Source organism: Eucyclogobius newberryi, unplaced genomic scaffold (assembly GCF_026437365.1).
Source record: "Eucyclogobius newberryi isolate DKJ021-1_F unplaced genomic scaffold, fEucNew1.0.hap1 SCAF_10, whole genome shotgun sequence".
Classification (NCBI taxonomy): domain Eukaryota; kingdom Metazoa; phylum Chordata; class Actinopteri; order Gobiiformes; family Gobiidae; genus Eucyclogobius; species Eucyclogobius newberryi.
In genome coordinates this window covers 13716055-13738704 of record NW_027315724.1, presented here as the reverse complement: position 1 = coordinate 13738704, position 22650 = coordinate 13716055, and the positions used below count along the sequence as shown (strand labels likewise).

The 22650-nt window shown below is 47.0% G+C and overlaps 2 protein-coding genes across 2 annotated transcripts; one reads left to right on the top strand and one right to left on the bottom strand.

Moving 5' to 3' along the window:
* On the bottom strand, positions 1-1495 carry LOC140372527 (cilia- and flagella- associated protein 210-like). The gene has a single exon (XM_072459659.1). It carries the CDS (start codon positions 1477-1479, stop codon positions 1-3), a length of 1479 nt encoding a protein of 492 aa, XP_072315760.1. The 5' UTR covers positions 1480-1495.
* Positions 1496-19851: 18356 nt separating this feature from the next.
* LOC140372519 (hydroxycarboxylic acid receptor 2-like) lies at positions 19852-20922 on the top strand. Its single transcript, XM_072459646.1, has one exon. It carries the CDS (start codon positions 19852-19854, stop codon positions 20920-20922), a length of 1071 nt encoding a protein of 356 aa, XP_072315747.1.
* Positions 20923-22650: the final 1728 nt, after the last annotated feature.

Here is a 22650-nt window from a genome sequence, read left to right as displayed (position 1 = left end):
CTAAGTAAACCCTAGTCTTCTTTTTGAACGTTCAAAATTCACTTTCCAATTTTGTATTTTAACATTGTGAGTGGGACCTGAGACGTAGTCGGGCATTTGTGCACCACTGCTGCCTTGAATCGCACAGCTGGGTCTAACTCCATAAGCAGCTCTATAAAGTGGCACCACATTAAGTTTAGCTTCCTGAGCTGTATGGATAATATCCTTTGCATATAATTTAAATTGGTACTCCTCTTGTGCCAATTTTTGAGTATTCATGGCTTCAAACTCCTTCATGACTTGCATTTGTTGCTGTTTCTGCAAGTGTTTTTCATGAATTTGTTTTCTGTGGAACTCTTGTAAACTTTTTTCTTCTTCTTTCTTCTTCTCAGCCATTTGGTGTTGTTTCTCTGCATAGATTTTGTTTGTCTCCTTGATGGACCGAAGCATTTCCTCATGTTCCTGTTTTATCTTCTCTTTCAGTCTCTCATTTTCTTGCCTAATAGACTTTCTGTGCACAGCCATGGACTCCAGCATGGCAGCTTTCCTCTCCCTGTCTTTCAGCTGCATTTGTGCTACTCGAGCCTCCCACTCAGCAACAGCTCGTACAACTTTCAGCTCTTCATTTTTAGCGCGCTCTTGCTGGTTATTAACATATTGTTCCAAGACTCTCTCTCGTTGGATTTGGGACTGTCTTTTTATCTCCTCCTCTTTGTCCCTCCATAACATTTCCCTTTTTTCTTTCTCTGAGAGGAACAGTTTTCTCTTTTCCTCTTCCATTTGCTCTTTTTGGGCATTTCTAATTTTCTCTAGCTTTTTGTTGGCCAGATGCTCCTGGTGTGCTTTCATGTGCAGATCTCTCACTTCTTGTTTTCGTTCCTGCTTTTTGTTTTGTTTACTAAACTGGAGCTCATAAATTTGCTGTGTTCTTTCTGTTTCTTGTTGCCTTAGTTTCTTCTTGTGTTCTTTCTCTAACTCATTTTCCTTAATTTGATTCTTCAGTTCTTTCACAAAAGTCAGTGTCTGCTCTTTCTTTTGACGTACTTTCTCTTCTTCTTGTCTCTTATATTCATCTTCCCTGGCCTTGGCTGCTTCTAGGAAGGTTTTATCCCCATCTTTGGCAATATTCTTGATGCACTGCTTGTATTCAATCTGTTCCTCCCTTTCTTTGAGCACACGTGAAAGCAAGTATGCGCTATGTAGGCCTTTGTACTTGTCTGTTTGATAAGCTAGCTGAGTCTTAGCCTTTTCTAAGGCCTCCTTTCTCTTCTCCTCCTTGTATTTAGCCTCTTCTATGTCAAGTTGCTGTCTTTTTTTCTCTTCAATCTGCTTCCGAATTGTCTTTGCCTCTAGAGTCTTCTGCCTTTGCCCTGCTTTAGTGTTGGCCCAAAGCTTGACCACTTCTTTTGACTGCAGGTGTCTGGCTTCTCTTCTATTTTTCTCTTCAATCCTGCGTTCTTGTTTTGTGTCAACATTGTTTAACTGGTTTTGAATCCTCATTGATTCAGAATTTGATAGGACTTTATGCAGACCTGGTATCGTGGGTTTTGTGCCTCTCTTGTCTGAAGACATGGAGTCAGGTGGTAGAATTTTTCTCATCATTTTGGCCTTTTAGTTGAGGTATTGGAAGCTGAAACCAGATCCTGAGTAATGCTAATATCTTCTCCAGAAAAAAAGAGTGTAACGGCAAAGGCAAACTTCTCTTTTTGCCCACACTAGTTGAAATATACCAGTTAAAGATGACCAGATTTGTTGTGTGGTACCTTAGCAATGGCTTCTTCTTCTTTGGTGTTTAATGGCGGTTGGTATCCATAGTATTACATTACCGCCACCCACTGTAGTTGTGACTCTTGGAGTAACTTCCGCTTTTGTTGCTGCTTTCAATAGCAGTCGGGAGCCGTTCATCTACTGGATTGAGCGTGGACAGGAGACCGGCGATGCTCCTAACTCCATTTCTTTACTCTGATTACTCTGATTTTCCAAATGGGGAATTTGTTTAATCTGACTCCCATTTAGTGCCTTTATCGCGTTTTCTATTTCTGCGCATTCAACTCTTTCCTTCCAAGGAATCTTCTTCTTTGGTGTTTTATGGCGTTTGGTATCCAAGTATTACATTACCGCCACCCACTATAGTTCTACGTCTTAGACTTTATTCTTCTTCTGTAGTTGTAGATACTTTCCTTCTTCTTTGTTGTTTCACGGCAGCTGGCATGGTGCAGCTTTAGCAATGATCCTGATCTTCTTCTTGGCGGTTGGTATCCAAATGTTACATTACCGCCTCATACTTTATTCTTTAGATACGGTTAACATTGGAATGGGCTAAATCTTCTTCTTTGGTGTTTTATGGCGGTTGGAATCCGAGTGTTATATTACTGCCACCCACTGTAGTTCTTCTTCTTTGTTTAGACTTAGACTTTAGACTGAATCTTCATGATCCTTTCAGTTCTTTATTGAGTTGTTCTTTGGTGTTTTATGGCGGTTGGTATCCAAGTGTTACATTACTGCCAGACTTATGTTTTTGTTGTTGTTTTATGGTGGTGGTGTTGGTGTTTTATGGCGGTTGGTATCCAAGTGTTACATTACCGCCAGACTTTATTCCTTAGACTTTATTCCAGCTGGCCTTCTTAGCAGCCAAATGTTACATTACCGCCTCATACTTTATTCTTTAGATACGGTTAACATTGGAATGGGCTAAATCTTCTTCTTTGGTGTTTTATGGCGGTTGGTATCCGAAATCTACTTGTTATCCAAGTAGACTTCTTCCAGAGAGAGTGTAGGTCTACCCTAGAATGATGACGTCATCAAGCAACAACACAACAGATCATTGAATCTGGTCGTCATGGCAACAAAATATTCAACAATACCTAGAGTTTAAATAATTTAGAATTATATTTTGAACCTTGCTGTTTAATGTACATTTGACAGGTTAGAATACGTCTTTCAGTTATTTGAAGGGAATATGATTATATTTCAGATTTTAATAAACAGTCTGACTCCCCCATACCGCTAAAAAACATGTACAATAGTATTGTTAAACTGTTCCTGTCTCAGTTCCCTGACCGTGGTCGGAGGACACAGGGGAGCTCTGTCTTTTTTGACATGATAATTACCAGTGCAGAGATGGTCAGGCCAGGGTGACAACGCCGCCGGAGTAGGAAAACAACCATGTGAAAAATAAGCTGAGCCATGGGTTTTCTTTCTCTTCTGGTGATTTTTGAAGGTGAAAAATACATGCTCAGAACACCAGGAGAAGCAGAAGTGCTCCTAAGGAAGATGCAAAACACAGAGAACTGAACAACATGTGAGATGCAGCCACCAACGTAGGGTGTGTGAGTTTGGATTGTGGTCACATGGTGATACATTTCTGTTCATTTGAAGGGACTGATGACATTATTTATTTGCTTTTAACATTAGACTTTGTGCTGTCTGCTTTTTTACATAAACTCTGTGACTAAATACATCTACTCATCGATGTGCCAAAGGTGGGAGATTGGATTTGTGGGAAATTGGAAAATAATTGCAGAATGTGGTGTGGTGAGTTAATGAGGTCAAATATTCAGTTCCTTCTGAGGATTGGTGTCAGGAGTGCCTTGGGTTTTGTTTTTTCGGGGGGGGGGCCTTCATTAGGATTGGACTTCCCTCCTTTTTATGATCTTTTTCTTGATTACGTGTTGGGTTCTTTGCCTGTTCCCAGCATGAACCCGTTACAAGTAGTTGCTTCAAGGTGAATGGCATACTGAACAAAATTCTGTTATAAAAAAATAATACTATTCATCATACAAAGGCAAACATAGAAGGGGAGTTGCAATTTTGATTTCAAACCAAATCGTTTTTGAACACGGTTTTGAATGTAATAATATGGCAGATATGTACTGGTTAAGGGGAGTATTAATGGAAAGGTTTTCACTCTTTTGAATGTGTATGCTCCACCAGGGAGTGATATTGCTTTCTATGCTAATGTCATGGACCTGATTGCGAACCACTCTGAACTTAGAGTGATGATAAACCTAATTTGTGATGGCGGTTGGAATATTCGTATTCATATATTAGACGGTGGCTGCCCACGAGTCCGAAAGTTCACTGGTCCGGAGGTCCACTAGTCTGAAAATTCAGAAATTTTAAGGTTCACTAGTCCGAAGGTTCACTAGTCCGAAGGTTCACGGGTCAGAAATTTCCCCGAAAGTTTAAGGTTCACAAGTCCGAAGGTTCACTGGTCCGAAGGTCCGCTAGTCCGAAGATATGAGTCCGCGCAGCGGGCTCTACTCGTGGCTCTCCTCACCAAAGGTGTGTGTCCGCGCAGCAGGCTCTCCTCGCCTCCCTTTGCCCTACACACTGGCTTTTAAGACTTTTCTAGTGTTAAGGCACTTTTTATGATTAAACTCACGTATTTTCCATAACCGACTTGTTTCTTGCATAGCCAGAGCTCCTTATCGTATTACTTATGAATTAATTAACTCCGGGATTAAACTGTTTTCCAGTAACCGCGGCGCGGTCAGATAGCCTTGCAGTTCCGGCCGCCGCGTCGCAGCAAAATAGACACTTCGGTCTTCAAAAGCTGAATTTCTTTTTTGACTACCAATCCTACGGTGATCGGATCACTCGTATTTCTATACTTATGATCAAAAGAAGGCATAGAGCGGAGGATTCAGATGTTCCCTTGTTATTTTTATATACACAGTACAACTTACAGTGCCATCTGTGAGCAGCTGGTACACATGACTACATCCCGATGCCGTCTATGCACCTTCACTTTAGCCCTATGAGGAACTTTCGGACAAGCGAATCTTCGGACTAGTGAACCTTCGGACCAGTGAACCTTCGGACTAGTGAACCTTTAAAACCTTCGGACTTGTGAAAATTCGGACTGGCGAACCTTCGGACTCGTGGGGGGGTAACCATATTAGACATGTCGAACTCAAGAGGCACTAGAGGAACAATAAATAAGGAGGGAAATGAATCATAGAGCATGCTAATATACACATTTTCTAACCCACTTAAAATATTTTCCAGAATAGATTACTTTTTTGTTCTCAATAAAGACGGATCTAAAATCATTGAAGCAGATATAGGCACAATAGACTTAAGAGATCATGCTTATATCTACATTTCTGTGGACATATTCACACACTGTGGAGGTTTAATGCCATCCTGATTCATTAATTGAATTGTATTTATTTATACACAGAAAACCCAATGAGAAAAGTTATTTTGCAAGGGGACCCTGTTAAAAAACAACACATAATAAACATCAAACAAACACAGCATATTAAAACACAATAACCAACCAATACATAAAAACACATTTACACATACATAAAACAATGCACTGACCAGTTCTTTAAAACCATTAAATGGCATAAAATTGTTTAATTTAAAAAGTTCCAGAGGGAGAGAGCAAAGTCGTCCTTTTTTCCTGACTCTGTATTGATACGATGGGATTGTAAGATAAAAATGAGACCTCAAATGATGAATACCTGAACTGATGTGCAATAAACTTAATAAATAATCAGGCAAAATGCCAACTAGAGCCTTATACTCAAACAACAGGCTGTTCTCTTCTTGCATCCAATGATAGCCATTCTACTTTAGAATATAAGAGGTTTTAACACTGTTGCTGTAGAATTATATATCTATATTTAAATATATTCAACAAATAAATAAATATAATGTGTGTTTAACATCAATCCAGATCCCCAAGTATTTGTAATAAGGTACTCGGTGGACGCTAGGCGGTTGAAAACATCGCGGTTTGGAGAAAGATGTGACAGCCTGTCGGTAATGATAAAACTTGAAGGGAAATGCCTGCCTAGTAAGGTGTTCATTGGATACGTGAGCTATGGCGTCAGGCCATATGTTCCACCACCTCTTCGTTGCTTCAAGTGCCAGCGCTTTGGACATATAGCAGCGGTCTGCAGAGGGAAGCAAAAGTGTGGTAAATGTGCAGGAGATCATGAGTACAGGAAGTGTGACGAAGGAGCTAAACTGAAGTGCTGTAACTGTGGGGAAGAGCATAGCTCTGCCTACAGGGGATGCAGGTTTAGCAAAAGAGCTGCTGAAGTGCAGAAAATTAAAGACTCTCAAGGTAGATCCTATGAGGATGCAGTCAAGAAAGTGTCAAGTAAAGAGGTGAAAGTAAATACAGTGAGAGAAGCCAGCGCTGCTCACAGCCAGAGCGAAGTGAGAGAAGCCAGCGTTGCTCCCAAGTGTGAAGATTCCAAGTGTGAAGGTTCCAAATGTGAAGGTTCCAATTGTGGAGGTTCCAGAATTAATGAGAATACCTTGTTGTTGTTGTTGTTGTTGTTGTTGTTGTTTTATGGCGGTTGGCATCCAATTGTTGCATTACCGCCAGACTTTATTCCTCAGACTTTGGTTGTGGATGGAGAGGATATTGTACTCTCTATGGTCGATGTTATAAACTGTGCTGCTCAAACTCAAAAGAGAACTGAAAGTATCAGGATCATTGTTAATGCTGCAGGAAGGTTCCTCTGAACAAAAGAGCTTGAATGGGCAGAAATGTGTCGGAGCAGCCTAATTTCCGGTACACGTCGGCCTCGGTGAAACTGAGATAAACAGCTTTTTACTTTTTTTCCCCCAAATTTGTGATTTTGGTTTTTTTGCATTATGTGAAAGTTGAAGTTATAAAGGAGCTCCTCCGTGCTTCAGATATCAGTATTCATTACCTTAAAAGTACACATTAAGCTGTTAAAAATGGGTAGTTTAAATGTGCCGCACGGGGGGCGTTACTTTTTTCAGCCACGTACTGTTTACATATTTCCACCAATCAGCTGCGAACTGCATGGCTACAGCTGCGTGCTCTGAACCACATGGCTACAGCTACGTGCTTCCGTGTGTTCTTCACATGCGGTTGGGGGAGAGACCTTGTTTACTCCTCTCAGAGACATTATTTACTCTCCAGACTTTCTCCAGAGATGATTACCTAGACTACATTGCAACGGAACTGAGGTCCTTTTACTCTAATTGCTTAAAACGCTGTGTTTTAAGGTGGTGCGCACCGGAGCAGACACGGAGCAATGCTAAGCTAACATGCTGCTTCAGTGCACTGAATCAGGTTATTTTTCTGCGTTTTGTCGGTACAAATTATATACTTATGTAGTATTTCTTGACCCGTATGTTGTGTGGGTTGTGCTTTATGTCTTTTTTATGATGCATTACGTACGTTTTCGTGGCAAAACCTGCGTTTAGCTCCGGGCTGTGGGGCTAAGTTTGAAGCTAAACTTGCTATCAACCTGTTAGCTCCGTACCAACCGGTTATTTATTTTAACGAAAGGTATTTATATAATGTATTTACTGCATTATTTGTTAATTTAAAGAGATGAACTAAATGACATAGAAGCTAGCTAATGTTTGGTATTTCACAGATGGTCCTGTCTATTGACCGCAGGCCAGGTGTGCCCAGTGGGGTACCAGAACAAAAGATTGAATTGATGGCGAGCTGAGACCAGCCTGGACCCGGAACCAGAACTGATTCACTGAACTTTACAAACCTACAAATCCTTCAACATGAGTCGCCTGCGGTATGGTAGGGGCTGATTCAGCCGTCCAATCCCACCCAAAAGACAAAACAGACTTTGCAAACTCTCAAATCAGTCACAGCGCTATCTTTTGGACAATACAAAAAACTCTGCTTGCTCTTTCATGGACACTTTATTGCTATTTCATTGAGATGTGCAAATGTTATTTAATATGTGTGTGCACTTCCTACACTGGATGTTTTATGCTGAATCTCGTGTTGAACTTTGATTGAAATTTATACAACCATAGATTGTGAACCTTTCAGTATATGAAACCATTGAACATCTGCAGATTGTACATTTTGTAAGTATTGGATCAATTGTATGTTGGTAAACCTTCACTGTAAATATATAAGGCACAGCCACACTTTGATTCACTAGTTTGTATTATTGCTTACACGCACCTCCCTGAGTCAAACCTACCTTCTGATCTAGCCCAGTGGCATATTGACACACATGCTACATGTGGGTTGTGCTTTTTGTGTGTGTTTTATGGTCCTGAATCAAAAGTAAATATTTAATTCAACTCCGACTTCTGGATGGTAGAGATGTGATTTGTTAACGTGAAAATAACTTTCACATTCTTAGATTAATACATTTTTATTATGTACTGAATCACCTGACAAATGGCAATAAACCCTATTTTGATTCATTGATGCTATTCAGGGCCTTTTGAAATCCAAGTATTTCCATTTTAATATAGTAACTTCTAATTCTGATTCAAGTATGTCAGTGTGACAGTCAGTGTGACAGGGGGAGAGCTTATCCCAATGAGATGCAAATGAGCCCCCCTGTGACTCTGAGCTCTCTCAGGTGAGAATCTTTAGAGGCAGTTTTCTCAGTGAAAGGTTTTGAGAGTTGTTTACATTCAAATTACCACAACTTACTCAAATATTATCAGATGTGCATGAGTGAGACATCATTGGAAAGCTTTGAATTCACACTTTCAGAATCTGTGAATATCTCTCAATGTCTCCGGGTAGACATGTACCTGCTTTATCCACGGTCAGACACAAATAGAAACAGGCTAAAGGCACTAAATGGGAGTAAAAAAATGGAGGTAGGGGCGTTGCTGGTCTCCTGTCCTCGCTCAATCCAGTAGATGCACGGTTGCCAAGGAACGACAACAATGGAAGTATCAAAGCCTACGGAATAAAGCCTAAAGAATAAAGCTGTACTGTGGAAGCACCAAACAGAAAAGAAGATGAAGAAGAGTCAGCTCTGGAATAAAGTCTGAAGAATGAAGTCTAAAGAAAATAATGTATCCATCCATCCATCCATCCATCTTCTGCCGCTTTATCCGGGGCCGGGTCGCGGGGGCAGCAGTCTGAGCAGGGACTCCCAGACTTCCCTCTCCCCAGAAACTTCCTCTAACTCCTCCGGGGGGATCCCGAGGCGTTCCCAGGCCAGCCGAGAGACATAGTCTCTCCAGCGTGTCCTGGGTCTTCCCCGGGGCCTCTTCCCGGTGGGACATGCCTGAAACACCTCCCGAGGGAGGCGCCCAGGAGGCATCCGGAACAGATGCCCGAGCCACCTCAGCTGGCTCCTCTCGACGTGGAGGAGCAGCGGCTCTACTCCGAGCTCCCCCGGTGTGGCCGAGCTCCTCACCTTATCTCTAAGGGAGCGCCCAGCCACACGGCGGAGGAAACTCATTTCGACCGCTTGTATCCGCGATCTTGTTCTTTCGGTCACTACCCAAAGCTCATGACCATAGGTGAGGGTAGGAACGTAGACCGACCGGTAAATAGAGAGCTTTGCCTTTCGGCTCAGCTCCCTCTTCACCACAACAGTCCGATGCAGCGACTGCATCACTGCAGCCGCTGCACCGATCCGCCTGTCGATCTCACGCTCCATCCTTCCCTCACTCGTGAACAAGACCCCAAGATACTTGAACTCCTCCACTTGGGGCAAGGACACCCCACCCACCTGGAGAGGGCAAGCCATCTTTTTCCGGTCGAGAACCATGGCCTCGGATTTGGAGGTGCTGAGTCTCATCCCAGCCGCTTCACACTCGGCTGCAAACCGTCCCAGTGCATGTTGCAGGTCCGGGTTTGATGGAGCCATCAGGACAACATCGTCTGCAAACAGCAGAGATGAGATCCTGTGGTCCTAAATGGGAGTCGGAGTGATGGGGGTCTGCTTTTGGGGAGTCAGAGTGATCAGAGTGACGAGATGGGGGTGGGGGTGGTCTCCTGTCCTCGTCCAGTCTCGTAGACGCACGGCTACCAAGCAGCGACATCAGTGGAAATATTAAAGCCTATAGAATGAAGCCTAAAGAATAAAGCTGTACGGTGGAAGCACCGAACGTCAAAGAAGGAGAGGAAGATGAAGAAGAGTCTCCCTGGAATAAAGCCGGTTGTTGTTGTTGTTGTTTTATGGCGGTTGGCATCCAATTGTTGCATTACCGCCAGACTTTATTCCTCAGACTGTCGTAGTCCGTAAAAGTACTCCTTCCATTGCTTTGGTGTTACAAAGCCCATGAGGTCATGATATGTCTTTGTGACTAGAATAGTTGTTGTTGTTTCAGAGACCAACCGGCTTTATTCCAGGGAGACTCTTCTTCATCTTCCTCTCCTTCTTTGACGTTCGGTGCTTCCACCGTACAGCTTTATTCTTTAGGCTTCATTCCATAGGCTTTAATATTTCCACTGATGTCGCTGCTTGGTAGCCGTGCGTCTACGAGACTGGACGAGGACAGGAGACCACCCCCACCCCCATCTCGTCACTCTGATCACCCTGACTCCCCAAAAGCAGACCCCCATCACTCCGACTCCCATTTAGCGCCTTTAGCCTGTTTTCTATATCTGCCCAATCAAGCTCCTTTGTTCCAAGGAATCTCCCTGCAGCTTTAGCAATGATCCTGATCATTTCAGTTCTACTTTGAGTCTGAGCAGCAGAGTTTACAACATCCACCATAAAGAGTACAAAATCCTCTCTATCCACAACCAGGGTATTCTCATTAATTCTGGAACCTGCACACTTGGGACCTCCACTCTTGAAACCTTCACACTTCTTGGGAGCCACGCTGGCCTTTCTCATTTCGCCCTGGCTGGGAGCAGCGCTGGCTCCTCTCTCTGTATTTACTCTAAACTCGTTACTTGAAACTTTCTTGACTGCATCTGCATAGGATACACCTTGAGAGACCTTTTATTTTATGCACCTCAGCAGCTCTTTTGCTAAACCTGCATCCCCCGTAGGCAGAGCTATGTTCTTCCCCACAGTTACAGCACTTCAGTTTTGCTCCCACGTCACACTTCCCACACTCGTGATCTCCTGCACATTTACCACATCTTTGCCTCCCTCTACAGACTGCCGCAATATGCCCAAAGCGCTGGCACCTAAAGCAACGCAGGGGCGGTGGAACATATGGCCTAACGTCATGGCACATGAACCCAATGAACACCTTACTAGGCAGGCACCTCCCTTCAAGTGTTACCATTACCGACAAGCTGTCACATCTTACCCCAGACCGGGTCACCTTCAACCGCCTAGCGTCCACCACCTTAGCTCCAGTCAAATTCTCCTTAACTTCATCCACAGATGTCGCCGTAGGGACACCTACGATAACTCCTCTGGCCGTGTTTCTTTCAGCATCAGACACAAGAATGTCCTTTCCACCCAGACGTTTAGTTCCAATCGCCTTCCGTTGCTGAGCCGCGTCCTTGCACATGACCAGCAGCGAGCCATCTCTAAGGACACTCGCACTCTTGATCACTCCCACAGCTACAGTTAGGCTCTTTGACAATGCCACTGAATTCCACTCCTTAAAGGATGCACTATCCTGTGCAAGCTTTATGATCACCTTACAGTCTCTGCTCTCACTCCGGATATCAATAGCTTCAGCCTCATCCTGCTGCTCATTCCCAGAACCCTCGGACGAGCTAAGGGACTTTTTACGTTTCCGGGCACGTGCAGCCAGAAAAGGCTGCTCCTCCACGCCGTCCAGAACGTCTTCGACCACCGATCCACTCTCCTCCGCCATCTCCCGTCTCTCCAGACCGGAGACTAGCTCTTCTTCTTCTTCTTCTTCTTTGGTGTTTTATCGTAGTCCTGTCGCATTACCGCCAGACTTTTGGTCTCTGTTGGTCTCTGAAACAACAACAACTATTCTAGTCACAAAGACAAATCATGACCTCATGGGCTTTGTAACACCAAAGCAATGGAAGGAGTACTTTTACGGACTACGACAGAGTCTGAGGACAAAGCACTGGAAGTCAAGGCACTGGAAGAAGAACTTTTAGGACTACGACAAAGTCTAAGGAATAAAGTCTGGCGGTAATGCAACACTCGGATGTCAACCGCCATAAAACAACAACAACAACAACACTTCAGTTTTGCTCCCACGTCACACTTCCCATACTCGTGATCTCCTGCACATTTACCACATCTTTGCCTCCCTCTACAGACCGCTGCAATATGCCCAAAGCGCTGGCACTTAAAGCAACGCAGGGGCGGTGGAACATATGGCCTAACGTCATGGCACATGAACCCAATGAACACCTTACTAGGCAGGCACCTCCCTTCAAGTGTTACCATTACCGACAAGCTGTCACATCTTACCCCAGACCGGGTCACCTTCAACCGCCTAGCGTCCAGCACCTTAGCTCCAGTCAAATTCTCCTTAACTTCATCCACAGACGTCGCCGTAGGGACGCCTACGATAACTCTTCTGACCTTGTTTCTTTCAGCATCAGACACAAGAATGTCCTTTCCACCCAGACGTTTAGTTCCAATCGCCTTCCGTTGCTGAGCCGCGTCCTTGCACACGACCAGCAGTGAGCCATCTCTAAGGACACTCGCACTCTTGATCACTCCCACAGCTACAGTTAGGCTCTTTGACAATGCCACTGAATTCCACTCCTTAAAGGATGCACTATCCTGTGCAAGCTTTATGATCACCTTACAGTCTCTGCTCTCACCCCGGATATCAATAGCTTCAGCCTCATCCTGCTGCTCATTCCCAGAACCCTCGGACGAGCTAAGGGACTTTTTACGTTTCCGGGCACGTGCAGCCAGAAAAGGCTGCTCCTCCACGCCGTCCAGAACGTCTTCGACCACCGATCCACTCTCCTCCGCCATCTCCCGTCTCTCCCAGACCGGGTCACCTTCAACCGCCTAGCGTGTCCCCGCTGGTATGTCTCTGAAACAACAACTATTCTAGTCACAAAGACATATCATGACCTCATGGGCTTTGTAACACCAAAGCAATGGAAGGAGTACTTTTACGGACTACGACAAAGTCTGAGAACTACGAAAAGTCTGAGGAGTAAAGTCTGGCGGTAATGCAACAATTGGATGCCAACCGCCATAAAACAACAACAACAACAACAACCACAAGAATACATCCACAAATTAAGTCCAGCGTGCATCTACGGGACTGGGCGTGCACACACCGCAGTCAGACTCACGGACGTTGACGGTGGATTATTGAGCGTTGTTTGGATATTACGGCAACATAGAGGAACGCCTCGGTCCGTATGACGGGGAAGAGGAAGAGGAGGCGTGACCTGGTCGGTGACGATATGAACAGCGGGGATGACTCCCCTGGAGCCACTGAACCTCTGCAGCGTAGGGCGTCTTCTTGCTCGTCTATGGAGGGCTCTCTCAGTGAGGAGCAGGGTGGGGGGGTTGCAGATGTCGGGGTTGTGAGTTCAGAGTGTAAGGTGTTCATAAAGCTCGCGCAGGATAATGCGTCCTTTAAGGGGTGGGATCCGATGGCGTTGACAAGGAGCCTGACTGTAGCTGTGGGAGTGGTCAAGCATGCGAGTGTCCTTAGGGATGGCTCGCTGCTGGTCGTGTGCAAGGACGTGGCTCAGCAAAGGAAGGCGATTGAAGTGGCTGGGGGGGAAGGACATTCTTGTGTCTGATGCTGTAAGAGGCACGGTCAGGGGAGTTATCGTAGGCGTCCCTACGACGACATCTGTGGATGACATAAAGGAGAATTTGACTGGAGCTAAGGTGGTGGATGCTAGGCGGTTGAAGGTGACCCGGGATGGGGTAAGGTGTGACAGCCTGTCGATAATGATTCGATTTGAAGGTGGGATCCTGCCTCGTGTGGTGTGCGTTGGGTACATGCGCTATGGCGTACGCCCATATGTTCCGCCGCCCCTGCGTTGCTTCAAGTGCCAGCGCTTTGGGCATATTGCAGCGGTCTGTAGAGGGAAGCAGAGGTGTGGTAAATGTGCAGGAGACCACGAGTATGGGAAGTGTGACGAAGGAGCAAAACTCAAGTGCTGTAACTGTGGGGGAGAGCATAGCTCTGCCTACGGGGGATGCGTGTTCAGCAAGAGGGCTACTGAGGTGCAAAAAGTTAGAGCCTCTCAAGGCATATCCTACGCGGATGCGGTCAAGAAGGTGTCTGGTAGTCAGGTGAAGGTGGATGCAGTGCGGGCTGCCAGTGCTGCTGGTGACCTAGGCGACAGGGGAGGGGGCAGCGTTGCCCGCGGCCAGGGGGAGGTCCCCACTGGGATCCCTGTGAGTGTGGCTTCCACGGGCAGAGGCCCTGTGGGTGCGGAGGATGTACTGGTTGTGAAGAGGAAAGATTTCTTCCTCTTTATGGTGGAAGTGATTAACTGTACTGGTCAAACCAAGAAGAGATCCGAAAAGACTAGGATCATCGCTAAGGCTGCAGGGAAGTACTTTGGAGCTGGGGGTCCCGAGTGGACGGAGATAGAGCATGCGCTGCGGGAAGGCACCCTGCCCCATTCTGGCAGTGGGAGTGGGGGGGCTCCCGATGCGCCGTCAGGTTCCGGGGGCTCATAATGGCGGTGGTTGTCTTGCAATGGAATGCGCGTAGTCTTCGTGCTAATGGCCAGGAATTTAAGCATTTTGTCTCTACCTTGTTGAACAAGCCTCACGTTATGTGCGTGCAGGAGACTTGGTTACAACCTAGGTGGGGTTTTGGGATACAAGGGTATGTGTGTGTTAGGAATGATAGGGAGCAGGGCAGAGGCGGAGGTGTGGCTGTGTTTGTCCGAGATGACCTAAATTACGTTGTTGTCAGTGTGAGTAAAGCGCCGGAGGCTCTGGCGATGAGGGTCTGGCTGGGTGGTGAAGCTGTTACTGTGGTTAACCTTTATAATCCGTGTGGTGAGTTAACGTTAGAGTCCTTACATAGTATCGGTAAGGATGTTCGGGGAAAGGCCGTGTGGTGTGGGGATTTTAATGTGCATAGCGCTTTGTGGGGCGGTAGTGGTACCGATAGGTATGAGCAGGTGGTAGAGGGTTTTATCAATCAAAGGGAGTTGGTTTGTCTGAATGATTGGAGTGGGACCCGCTATGATATGGGGACCGGTACGGAAAGTGCAATAGATCTTACGCTTGTGTCCAAGGAGTTAGCTGGTGTTTGTAGTTGAGAGGTTCTTGGTAATCTTTCTTTTGGTAGCGATCACTATCTAGTCCGCACCGAGATTGGCTTTGGGAGCCGTGTGGTCAGGGGGACGAGGATCCAGAGGTGGCAGTTGGCAAGGGCAAACTGGGGGGCTTTCCTGAGGAAAGCTGATGATGGTTCTAGGGTTCTGCAGGAAGGAGGATTGACTCAGGTGGATGATCTCAATAGTGCAATTGTCTCGCTCATCACGCAGTCAGCGGTAGGCACGATTCCTAAGAGTGGTGGTAGTGGAGATAGGAAGCGGGTGCCGTGGTGGAATGAAGCATGTGGTTATGCTGTTAGGGCGAGAAATGCGGCGTTTCGCCGGCTAAGGGTTACCCACACTGAGGGTGCCCTCATTGACTACAAGAGGGCCCGCGCTGTTGTGCGGAAAACTGTAAGAACGGCCAAGAGTGCCTATTGGAGGCCGTATTGTTCCAAAATTGGGAGAGAAACGCGTCTCGGGGATGTTTGGGGGATGATTAAGCGGATGCATGGGGTTGAGCGCCGTCATGGGACCCTGGTCCTAATACAGAATGGTGTTGAAGCAGTCAGCGACGTTGACAAAGCTGAACTGTTGGCCAGCACCTTTGTGTCGGTGCACAGCTCTGACAATCTCTCACCTGCGGAAAGGCACTACAGGGAGAGTACTTTGGCCCAGAATTCTGAGCTGATTGGGCACCAGCCTTCGACTCAAGATGACCTTGACCTTCCGTTTAGTTTGTTTGAGCCAAGGAGAGCACTTTCTAAGGCGAAACAGACAGCCCCGGGTAAAGATGAGGTGTGCTATGACATGCTCTCTCATTTGACTGATGACACGCTTGGGCTAGTCCTGGGTCTTTTCAACCGTGTTTGGGATTCAGGTTGTGTTCCATCTGCGTGGAAACAGTCTACGGTGGTGCCGGTTCTGAAGCCGGGTAGGCCAGCGTCTGACCCTTCAAGTTATAGGCCGATTGCCTTGACGTCGCAGCTCGGGAAAACGATGGAGCGCATGGTTACCGAGCGGTTGGATTACTTCTTGGAGAGTCAGGGTTTGCTTCCCGCGCACCAGAGTGGTTTCCGTAGGGGCAGGGACACCATGGATTCCGTGTTGTGTTTGGAATCTGATATCCAGCTGGCCAGGGCTCAGAAAGAAAAGGTTATTGCGGTGCTCTTTGATGTGGAGAAGGCGTACGATATGGTTTGGAAGGATGGGCTCCTCATTAAGTTGCGGAAGTGTGGTGTGAAGGGTAATCTGTTTAACTGGGTCCGGAGCTTTCTGTCTGGCCGGCGTATCCAAACCAGAGTGGGCGCTGCTTACTCTGGGGTCTATGAGGTAGAGAATGGGATCCCGCAGGGGAGTGTGTGTAGCCCTATCTTGTTCAATGTTATGATTAAGGACATCTTTGACGATGTGGATGGGTCTGTTGGGAGGAGCCTTTATGCTGATGATGGCGCTCTATGGGTGAGCGGGAGGAATCTCCGGTTTTACGAGGCGAAACTGCAAAGGGCAATACAGCAGGTGGAGCAGTGGACCCTGAAGTGGGGGTTTAAACTGTCCGTACGGAAGTCTCAAGTGATCTGTTTCTTCAATGGGCATAGGGACGTCTCCCTTCGACTGCATGGGCAGGTGCTCGAACAGGTCAGGGAGGTGAGGTTCTTGGGGGTCACCTTTGACGAGAGGCTTAGTTGGCGTCAGCACATTGATGAGGTCAGTGGTAAATGCAAAAGGGTGAATAACTTGCTTCGTTGTCTATCCGGCCAGGGCTGGGGGGCCAGCAGAAGGTCGCTCCTGGGTATTTATCGGGCCGTCATGAGGGCGGCTATTGATTATGGCTGTATAGCCTACATGTCTGCGGCTGAGACTAACTTAAAGAAGCTTGATGTGGAGCAAGCCCAGGCCTTGCGCATCTGCTCTAGGGCTTTTAGGACCTCCCCTGTCTCGGCGCTGCAGGTTGAGTTGGGGGAATTGCCGTTACGGCTCCGGAGGCTAGAACTTCTGTTGGCTTACTGGGTGAATGTACAAGGTCATACGAGCTCTCACCCGGTGAGGGACTTTCTCAGGGTTGATGGGGGGCAGAGTGAGGCTGGCGGTATGATTTTCAGCCAGGTAGGAAATGCGAAGGCGCGGCTTGCGGGGGTTGGTGATCTGCGTGTGAGCCCGTCGGTGGCTTTGTCTGCTATAGCTCCGTGGAAGTTTGTCCCGGCTCCTGTTGATGTTAGCTTGCATGGCAAGCTTAGAGGAGTCGCTGGGAGGGCACCGCAGTTTGCCGTTCAAGCGCTCATCGATAAGCACTCAGGTGATGTGTTTATTTATACCGACGGGTCTAGGGATCCTGAGAGTGGGCGTACTGGCGCCGCTTATTTTGGGGCTGGCGGTCAAGAAGAGGTTGACAGATCGCCTTTCTGTTTTCACGTCGGAACTCATAGCGATACGGTTGGCATTGGAATGGGCGGAATCTGCTTTGCAGTGTTGCGGCATTGTGGTGGCCTCTGACAGCCTTTCTGCATTGCAAAGCATTAAATCTGGGAAATCGGATTGCAGACAGGATGTGTTGAATGGCATCTTCTGTCTGATGCTCTCCCTGTCCAAGAAGGATGTGAGGGTTTCCTTCATTTGGGTCCCTGCGCATGTGGGCTTTATTCCAGGGAGATTCTTCTTCATCTTCCTCTCCTTCTTTGACGTTCGGTGTGCAACGCGGGTGGATATGGAGGTAGATACAGAAGGGAGGAATAAAGTCTGGCGGTAATGCAACACTCGGATGCCAACCGCCATAAAACAACAACAACAACAACAACAACAACCGTACAGCTTTATTCTTCAGGCTTCATTCTATAGGCTTTAATATGTCCACTGATGTCGCCGCTTGGTAGCCGTGCGTCTACGAGACTGGGCGAGGACAGGAGACCACCCCCACCCCCATCTCGTCACTGGTTGGTCTCTGAAACAACAACAACTATTCTAGTCACAAAGACATATCATGACCTCATGGGCTTTGTAACACCAAAGCAATGGAAGGAGTACTTTTACGGACTACGACAGAGTCTGACACTTGGAGACCTTGCTCAACACCCGGTCTGGAGAGGCGGGAGATGGCGGAAGAGAGTGGATCGGGGATGGAAGACGTTCTGGACGGCGTGGAGGAGCAGCCTTTTCTGCCTGCACGTGCCCGGAAACGTAAAAAGTCCCTTAGCTCGTCCGAGGGTTCTGGGAATGAGCAGCAGGATGAGGCTGAAGCTATTGATGTCCGGGGTGAGAGCAGAGACTGTAAGGTGATCATAAAGCTTGCACAGGATAGTGCATCCTTTAAGGAGTGGAATTCAGTGGCATTGTCAAAGAGCCTAACTGTAGCTGTGGGAGTGATCAAGAGTGCGAGTGTCCTTAGAGATGGCTCGCTGCTGGTCGTGTGCAAGGACGCGGCTCAGCAACGGAAGGCGATTGGGTGGAAAGGACATTCTTGTGTCTAATGCTGAAAGAAACACGGTCAGAGGAGTTATCGTTGGTGTCCCTACGGCGACGTCTGTGGATGAAGTTAAGGAGAATTTGACGGGAGTTACGGTGGTGGACGCTAGGCGCTTGAAGGTGACCCGGTTTGGGGTAAGATGTGACAGCTTGTCGGTAATGGTAACACTTGAAGGGAGGTGCCTGCCTAGTAAGGTGTTCATTGGGTACATGTGCTATAGCGTCAGGCCATATGTTCCGCCGCCCCTGCGTTGCTTTAAGTGCCAGCGCTTTGGGCATATTGCAGCGGTCTGTAGAGGGAGGCAAAGGTGTGGTGGATGTGCGGGGGATCGTGAGTGTGGGGGGTGTGACGTGGGTGCGGGGCTGAGGTGCTGTGGCTGTGGGGAGGGGCATGGCTCTGCCTGCGGGGGATGCAGGTTTGGCGGGGGAGCTGCTGAGGTGCAGAAAGTGGGGGTCTCTCGGGGTGTGTCCTATGCAGGTGCAGTCAGGAGAGTTTCAAGTGGCGAGTTTGGAGGGGGTGCGGAGAGAGGAGCCGGCGCTGCTCCCGGCCGGGACGAGGTGAGAGGGGCCGGTGTGGCTCCCGGGGGGTGTGGAGGTTTCGGGAGTGGAGGTCCCAGGTGTGCAGGTTCCGGAATTGATGACGGTGCCCTGGTTGTGGATGGAGAGGATTTTGTGCTTTTTATGGTGGATGTTGTGGGCTGTGCTGCTCAAGCTCAGGGCAGAACTGGGAGGATCAGGATCATTGCTGGAGCTGCGGGGAGATTCCTTGGAGCAAGGGAGCTTGATTGGGCGGATGTGGAAGGCGGGCTGGAGGTGCTGGATGGGGGTCGGAGTGATGGGGGTCTGCTTGTGGGGAGTCGGAGTGATCGGGGTGGCGAGATGGGGGTGGGGGTGGTCTCCTGTCCTCGCCCAGTCTCGTGGACGCACGGCTACCAAGCGGCGACATCAGTGGACATATTAAAGCCTATAGAATGAAGCCTGAAGAATAAAGCTGTACGGTGGAAGCAACGAGCGTCAGGGAGGGAGAGGAAGATGAAGAGGAGTCTCCCTGGAATAAAGCCGGTTGGTCTCTGAAACAACAACAACTATTCTAGTCACAAAGACATATCATGACCTCATGGGCTTTGTAACACCAAAGCAATGGAAGGAGTACTTTTACGGACTACGACAGAGTCTGAGGACTACGAAAAGTCTGAGGAATAAAGTCTGGCGGTAATGCAACACTTGGATGCCAACCGCCATAAAATAAACAACAACATTTGGATACCAAGCCCCCTCCAAACCATCAGCCCCTGAGATCAGAGCGGAAAGGAATCGAACAGGCACAACTACAATGTGTGGGGGAGTCTAAAGAATCCAATAGATGGAAGCACCAAACCGCCACGAAGGGAATCGATAGGACAAAGTCCAACGAATACAGTCTGGCGTGGAAGAAGGCCAGCTGGAATAAAGTCTAAGGAATAAAGTCTGGCGGTAATGTAACACTTGGATACCAACCGCCATAAAACAACAACAACAACTAGCACAACATGCTGTGTCCCTTCAACGGGACGACCCTGAGGAGTGTCCTGCCTCCACTGCTGCTCTCAGAGTTCATCCTGGGAGCCCTGGGGAACGGCCTGGCTCTGTGGATCTTCTGCTTTCATCTGAAACCCTGGAAGAGCAGCACCGTGCTCCTCTTCAACCTGGCCATGGCCGACTTTCTGCTCCTCCTGGTGCTGCCGTTCCGGGGCAGTTACTATCTGTCAGAGCTGGAGTGGCACTTCGGGAGCTCCTTCTGTAACATCTGCCTCTTCATGCTGGCTATGAACCGCAGCGGCAGCACATTGTTCCTCATGGCCATCGCTCTGGACAGATACATGCGCGTGGTCCATCCCCATCACCCCGTCAACTTATTAAGCCTCTCCAAAGCCGTGTGTGGAGCGGCTGTGCTGTGGCTACTCGCCATCTCCATGAACGCTCATATTTTCACCTTAACACACACAAACACCACCTACTGCGACAGCTTCACCATTGAGATAAATAAAGACAACCATGTGAATTTTTCCTGGCACAAATCTGCATTTTTGTTGTCCTTTTACATGCCCTTAGTTGTGATTCTCTACTGCACTGTCAAAATCATTTTGCATCTGAAAGGAAGGCAGATTGCACAACACGCTAAAGTAAAAAAGGCATTGGTTTTCATCATAGTGGTGGTTGTGCTCTTCATCATCTGCTTCCTCCCCAGTAACGTCTTTCAGGTCATCATCTGGTTTGAAACAAACAGAGTTAGCTACTATTTTCAGGAGGCAGAGGGTTGTCTCACCATGGACTATCTGACCACAATTTTTTACATCACCATAAGCCTGACTTACCTGAACAGCGTGCTGGATCCTCTGGTCTACTACTTCTCAAGCCCAGCCATCAAGAACATCTGCAGGAAAGCGCTGCGTCTGCCCCAGGCCTCAGAGACGGTGGAGAGCGCTGAGAAGAAGGCCAGAGAGACAGGATCACTGTCACGCAGGTTGAGGGGTCCACACAAAGCACACGGCCCTGGACCAAGCACACGGCCCTGGACCACGCACACGGCCCTGGACCACGCACACGGCCCTGGACAATGAAGGCCATGCCTACTCATCAGAGCACACGCCTCCTGGTTTGCAGTAGAGTGATCCCATAGGCCGCAGGGCACTACATTACCTGCATTTACCAGCTTGTGGCTTAGTGTGACATCTAGTGGCAAAAATACTATTCTGGTTCATAACAAAAACATAACGAATCAATGTATTAATGAGCACAATTATTATCCGTTTATTTAATGTGCATATGTGACTGACCGTGGATAAACCAGTTGCAAGTCTACCCGGAGACATTTTGAGTTATTCACAGATTCTGAAAGCTATACAATGATGTCTCACCCATGTAGATCTGATAATATTTGAGTAAGTTGTGGTCATTTGAATGTATACAACTCTCAAAACCTTTCACTGAGAAAACGGGGCTCAAAGTTTTTCACCTGAGTGAGCCCAGAGTCACAGGGGGGCTCATTTGCATCTCATTGAGATAAGCCCTCCCCCTGTCACACTGACAACACCTCCCCCTATAGCTGTCACTAAAGACTCAAGAGGAGTGTTATTGATGTGAACTGGACTTGAATCAGAATTAGAAGTTACTATATTAAAATGGAAATACTTGGATTACAAAAGGCCCTGAATAGAATCAAAGAATCAGAATCAGAATAGGGTTCATTGCCATTTGTCGATAAACAGAATTCACAGGTGATTCAGTACATAATAAAAATGTATTAATCCAAGAAATTTTATAGAAAGTTATTTTCACGTTAACAAATCACATCTCTACCATCCAGAAGTTGGAGTTGAATTAAATATTTACTTTTGATTCAGGACCATAAAACACACACATAAAGCACAACCCACATGTAGCATGTGTGTCAATATGCCACTGGGCTAGATCAGAAGGTAGGTTTGACTCAGGGAGGTGCGTGTAAGCAATAATACAAACTAGTGAATCAAAGTGCGGCTGTGACTTATATATTTACAGTGAAGGTTTACCAACATACAATTAATCCAATACTTACAAAATGTACAATCTGCAGATGTTTAATGGTTTCATATACTGAAATACTGAAAGGTTCACAATCTAAGTTCAACATGAGATTCAGCATAAAACATCCAGTGTAGGAAGTACACATTAAATAACATTTGCACATCTCAATGAAATAGCAATAAAGTGTCCATGAAAGCAACAGAGTTTTTGCATTGTCCAAAAGATAGCGCTGTGACTGCTTTGAGAGTTTGCAAAGTCTGTGTTGTCTTTTGGGTGGGATTGGACGGCTGACTCAGCCCCTACAATACCGCAGGTGAGGATTTGTAGGTTTGTAAAATTCAGGCTGGTCTCAGCTCGCCATCAATTCAATCTTTTGTTCTGGTACCCCACTGGGCAAACCTGGCCTGCGGTAAATAGACAGGACCATCAGTGAAATACCCAAACATTAGCTAGCTTCTATGTCATTTAGTTCATCTCTTTAAATTAACAAATAATGCAGTAAATACTTCAGTACATTCATCAATTCAATTGTATAAATACGTTATATAAATACCTTTCGTTAAGATAAATAACCAGTTAGTACGGGTAATGAAAAAGCCCCACAGCCCGGAGCTAAACGCAGGTTTAGCCACGAAAACTAACGCAAAGCACAACCCACACAACCTACGGGTCAAGAAATGCTACATAAGTATATCATTTGTACAGACAAAACGCCGAAAAATAACCCGATAACAGGTTGATAGCAAAGTTTAGCTTCCAACTTAGCCCCACAGCCCGGAGCT

What these genes read in the sequence shown, in the direction of transcription:
- LOC140372527 (XM_072459659.1), bottom strand. Translation starts at nt 1,479, where the DNA reads ATGAGGATTCAAAACCAGTTAAACAATGTTGACACAAAACAAGAACGC.
- LOC140372519 (XM_072459646.1), top strand. Translation starts at nt 19,852, where the DNA reads ATGCTGTGTCCCTTCAACGGGACGACCCTGAGGAGTGTCCTGCCTCCA.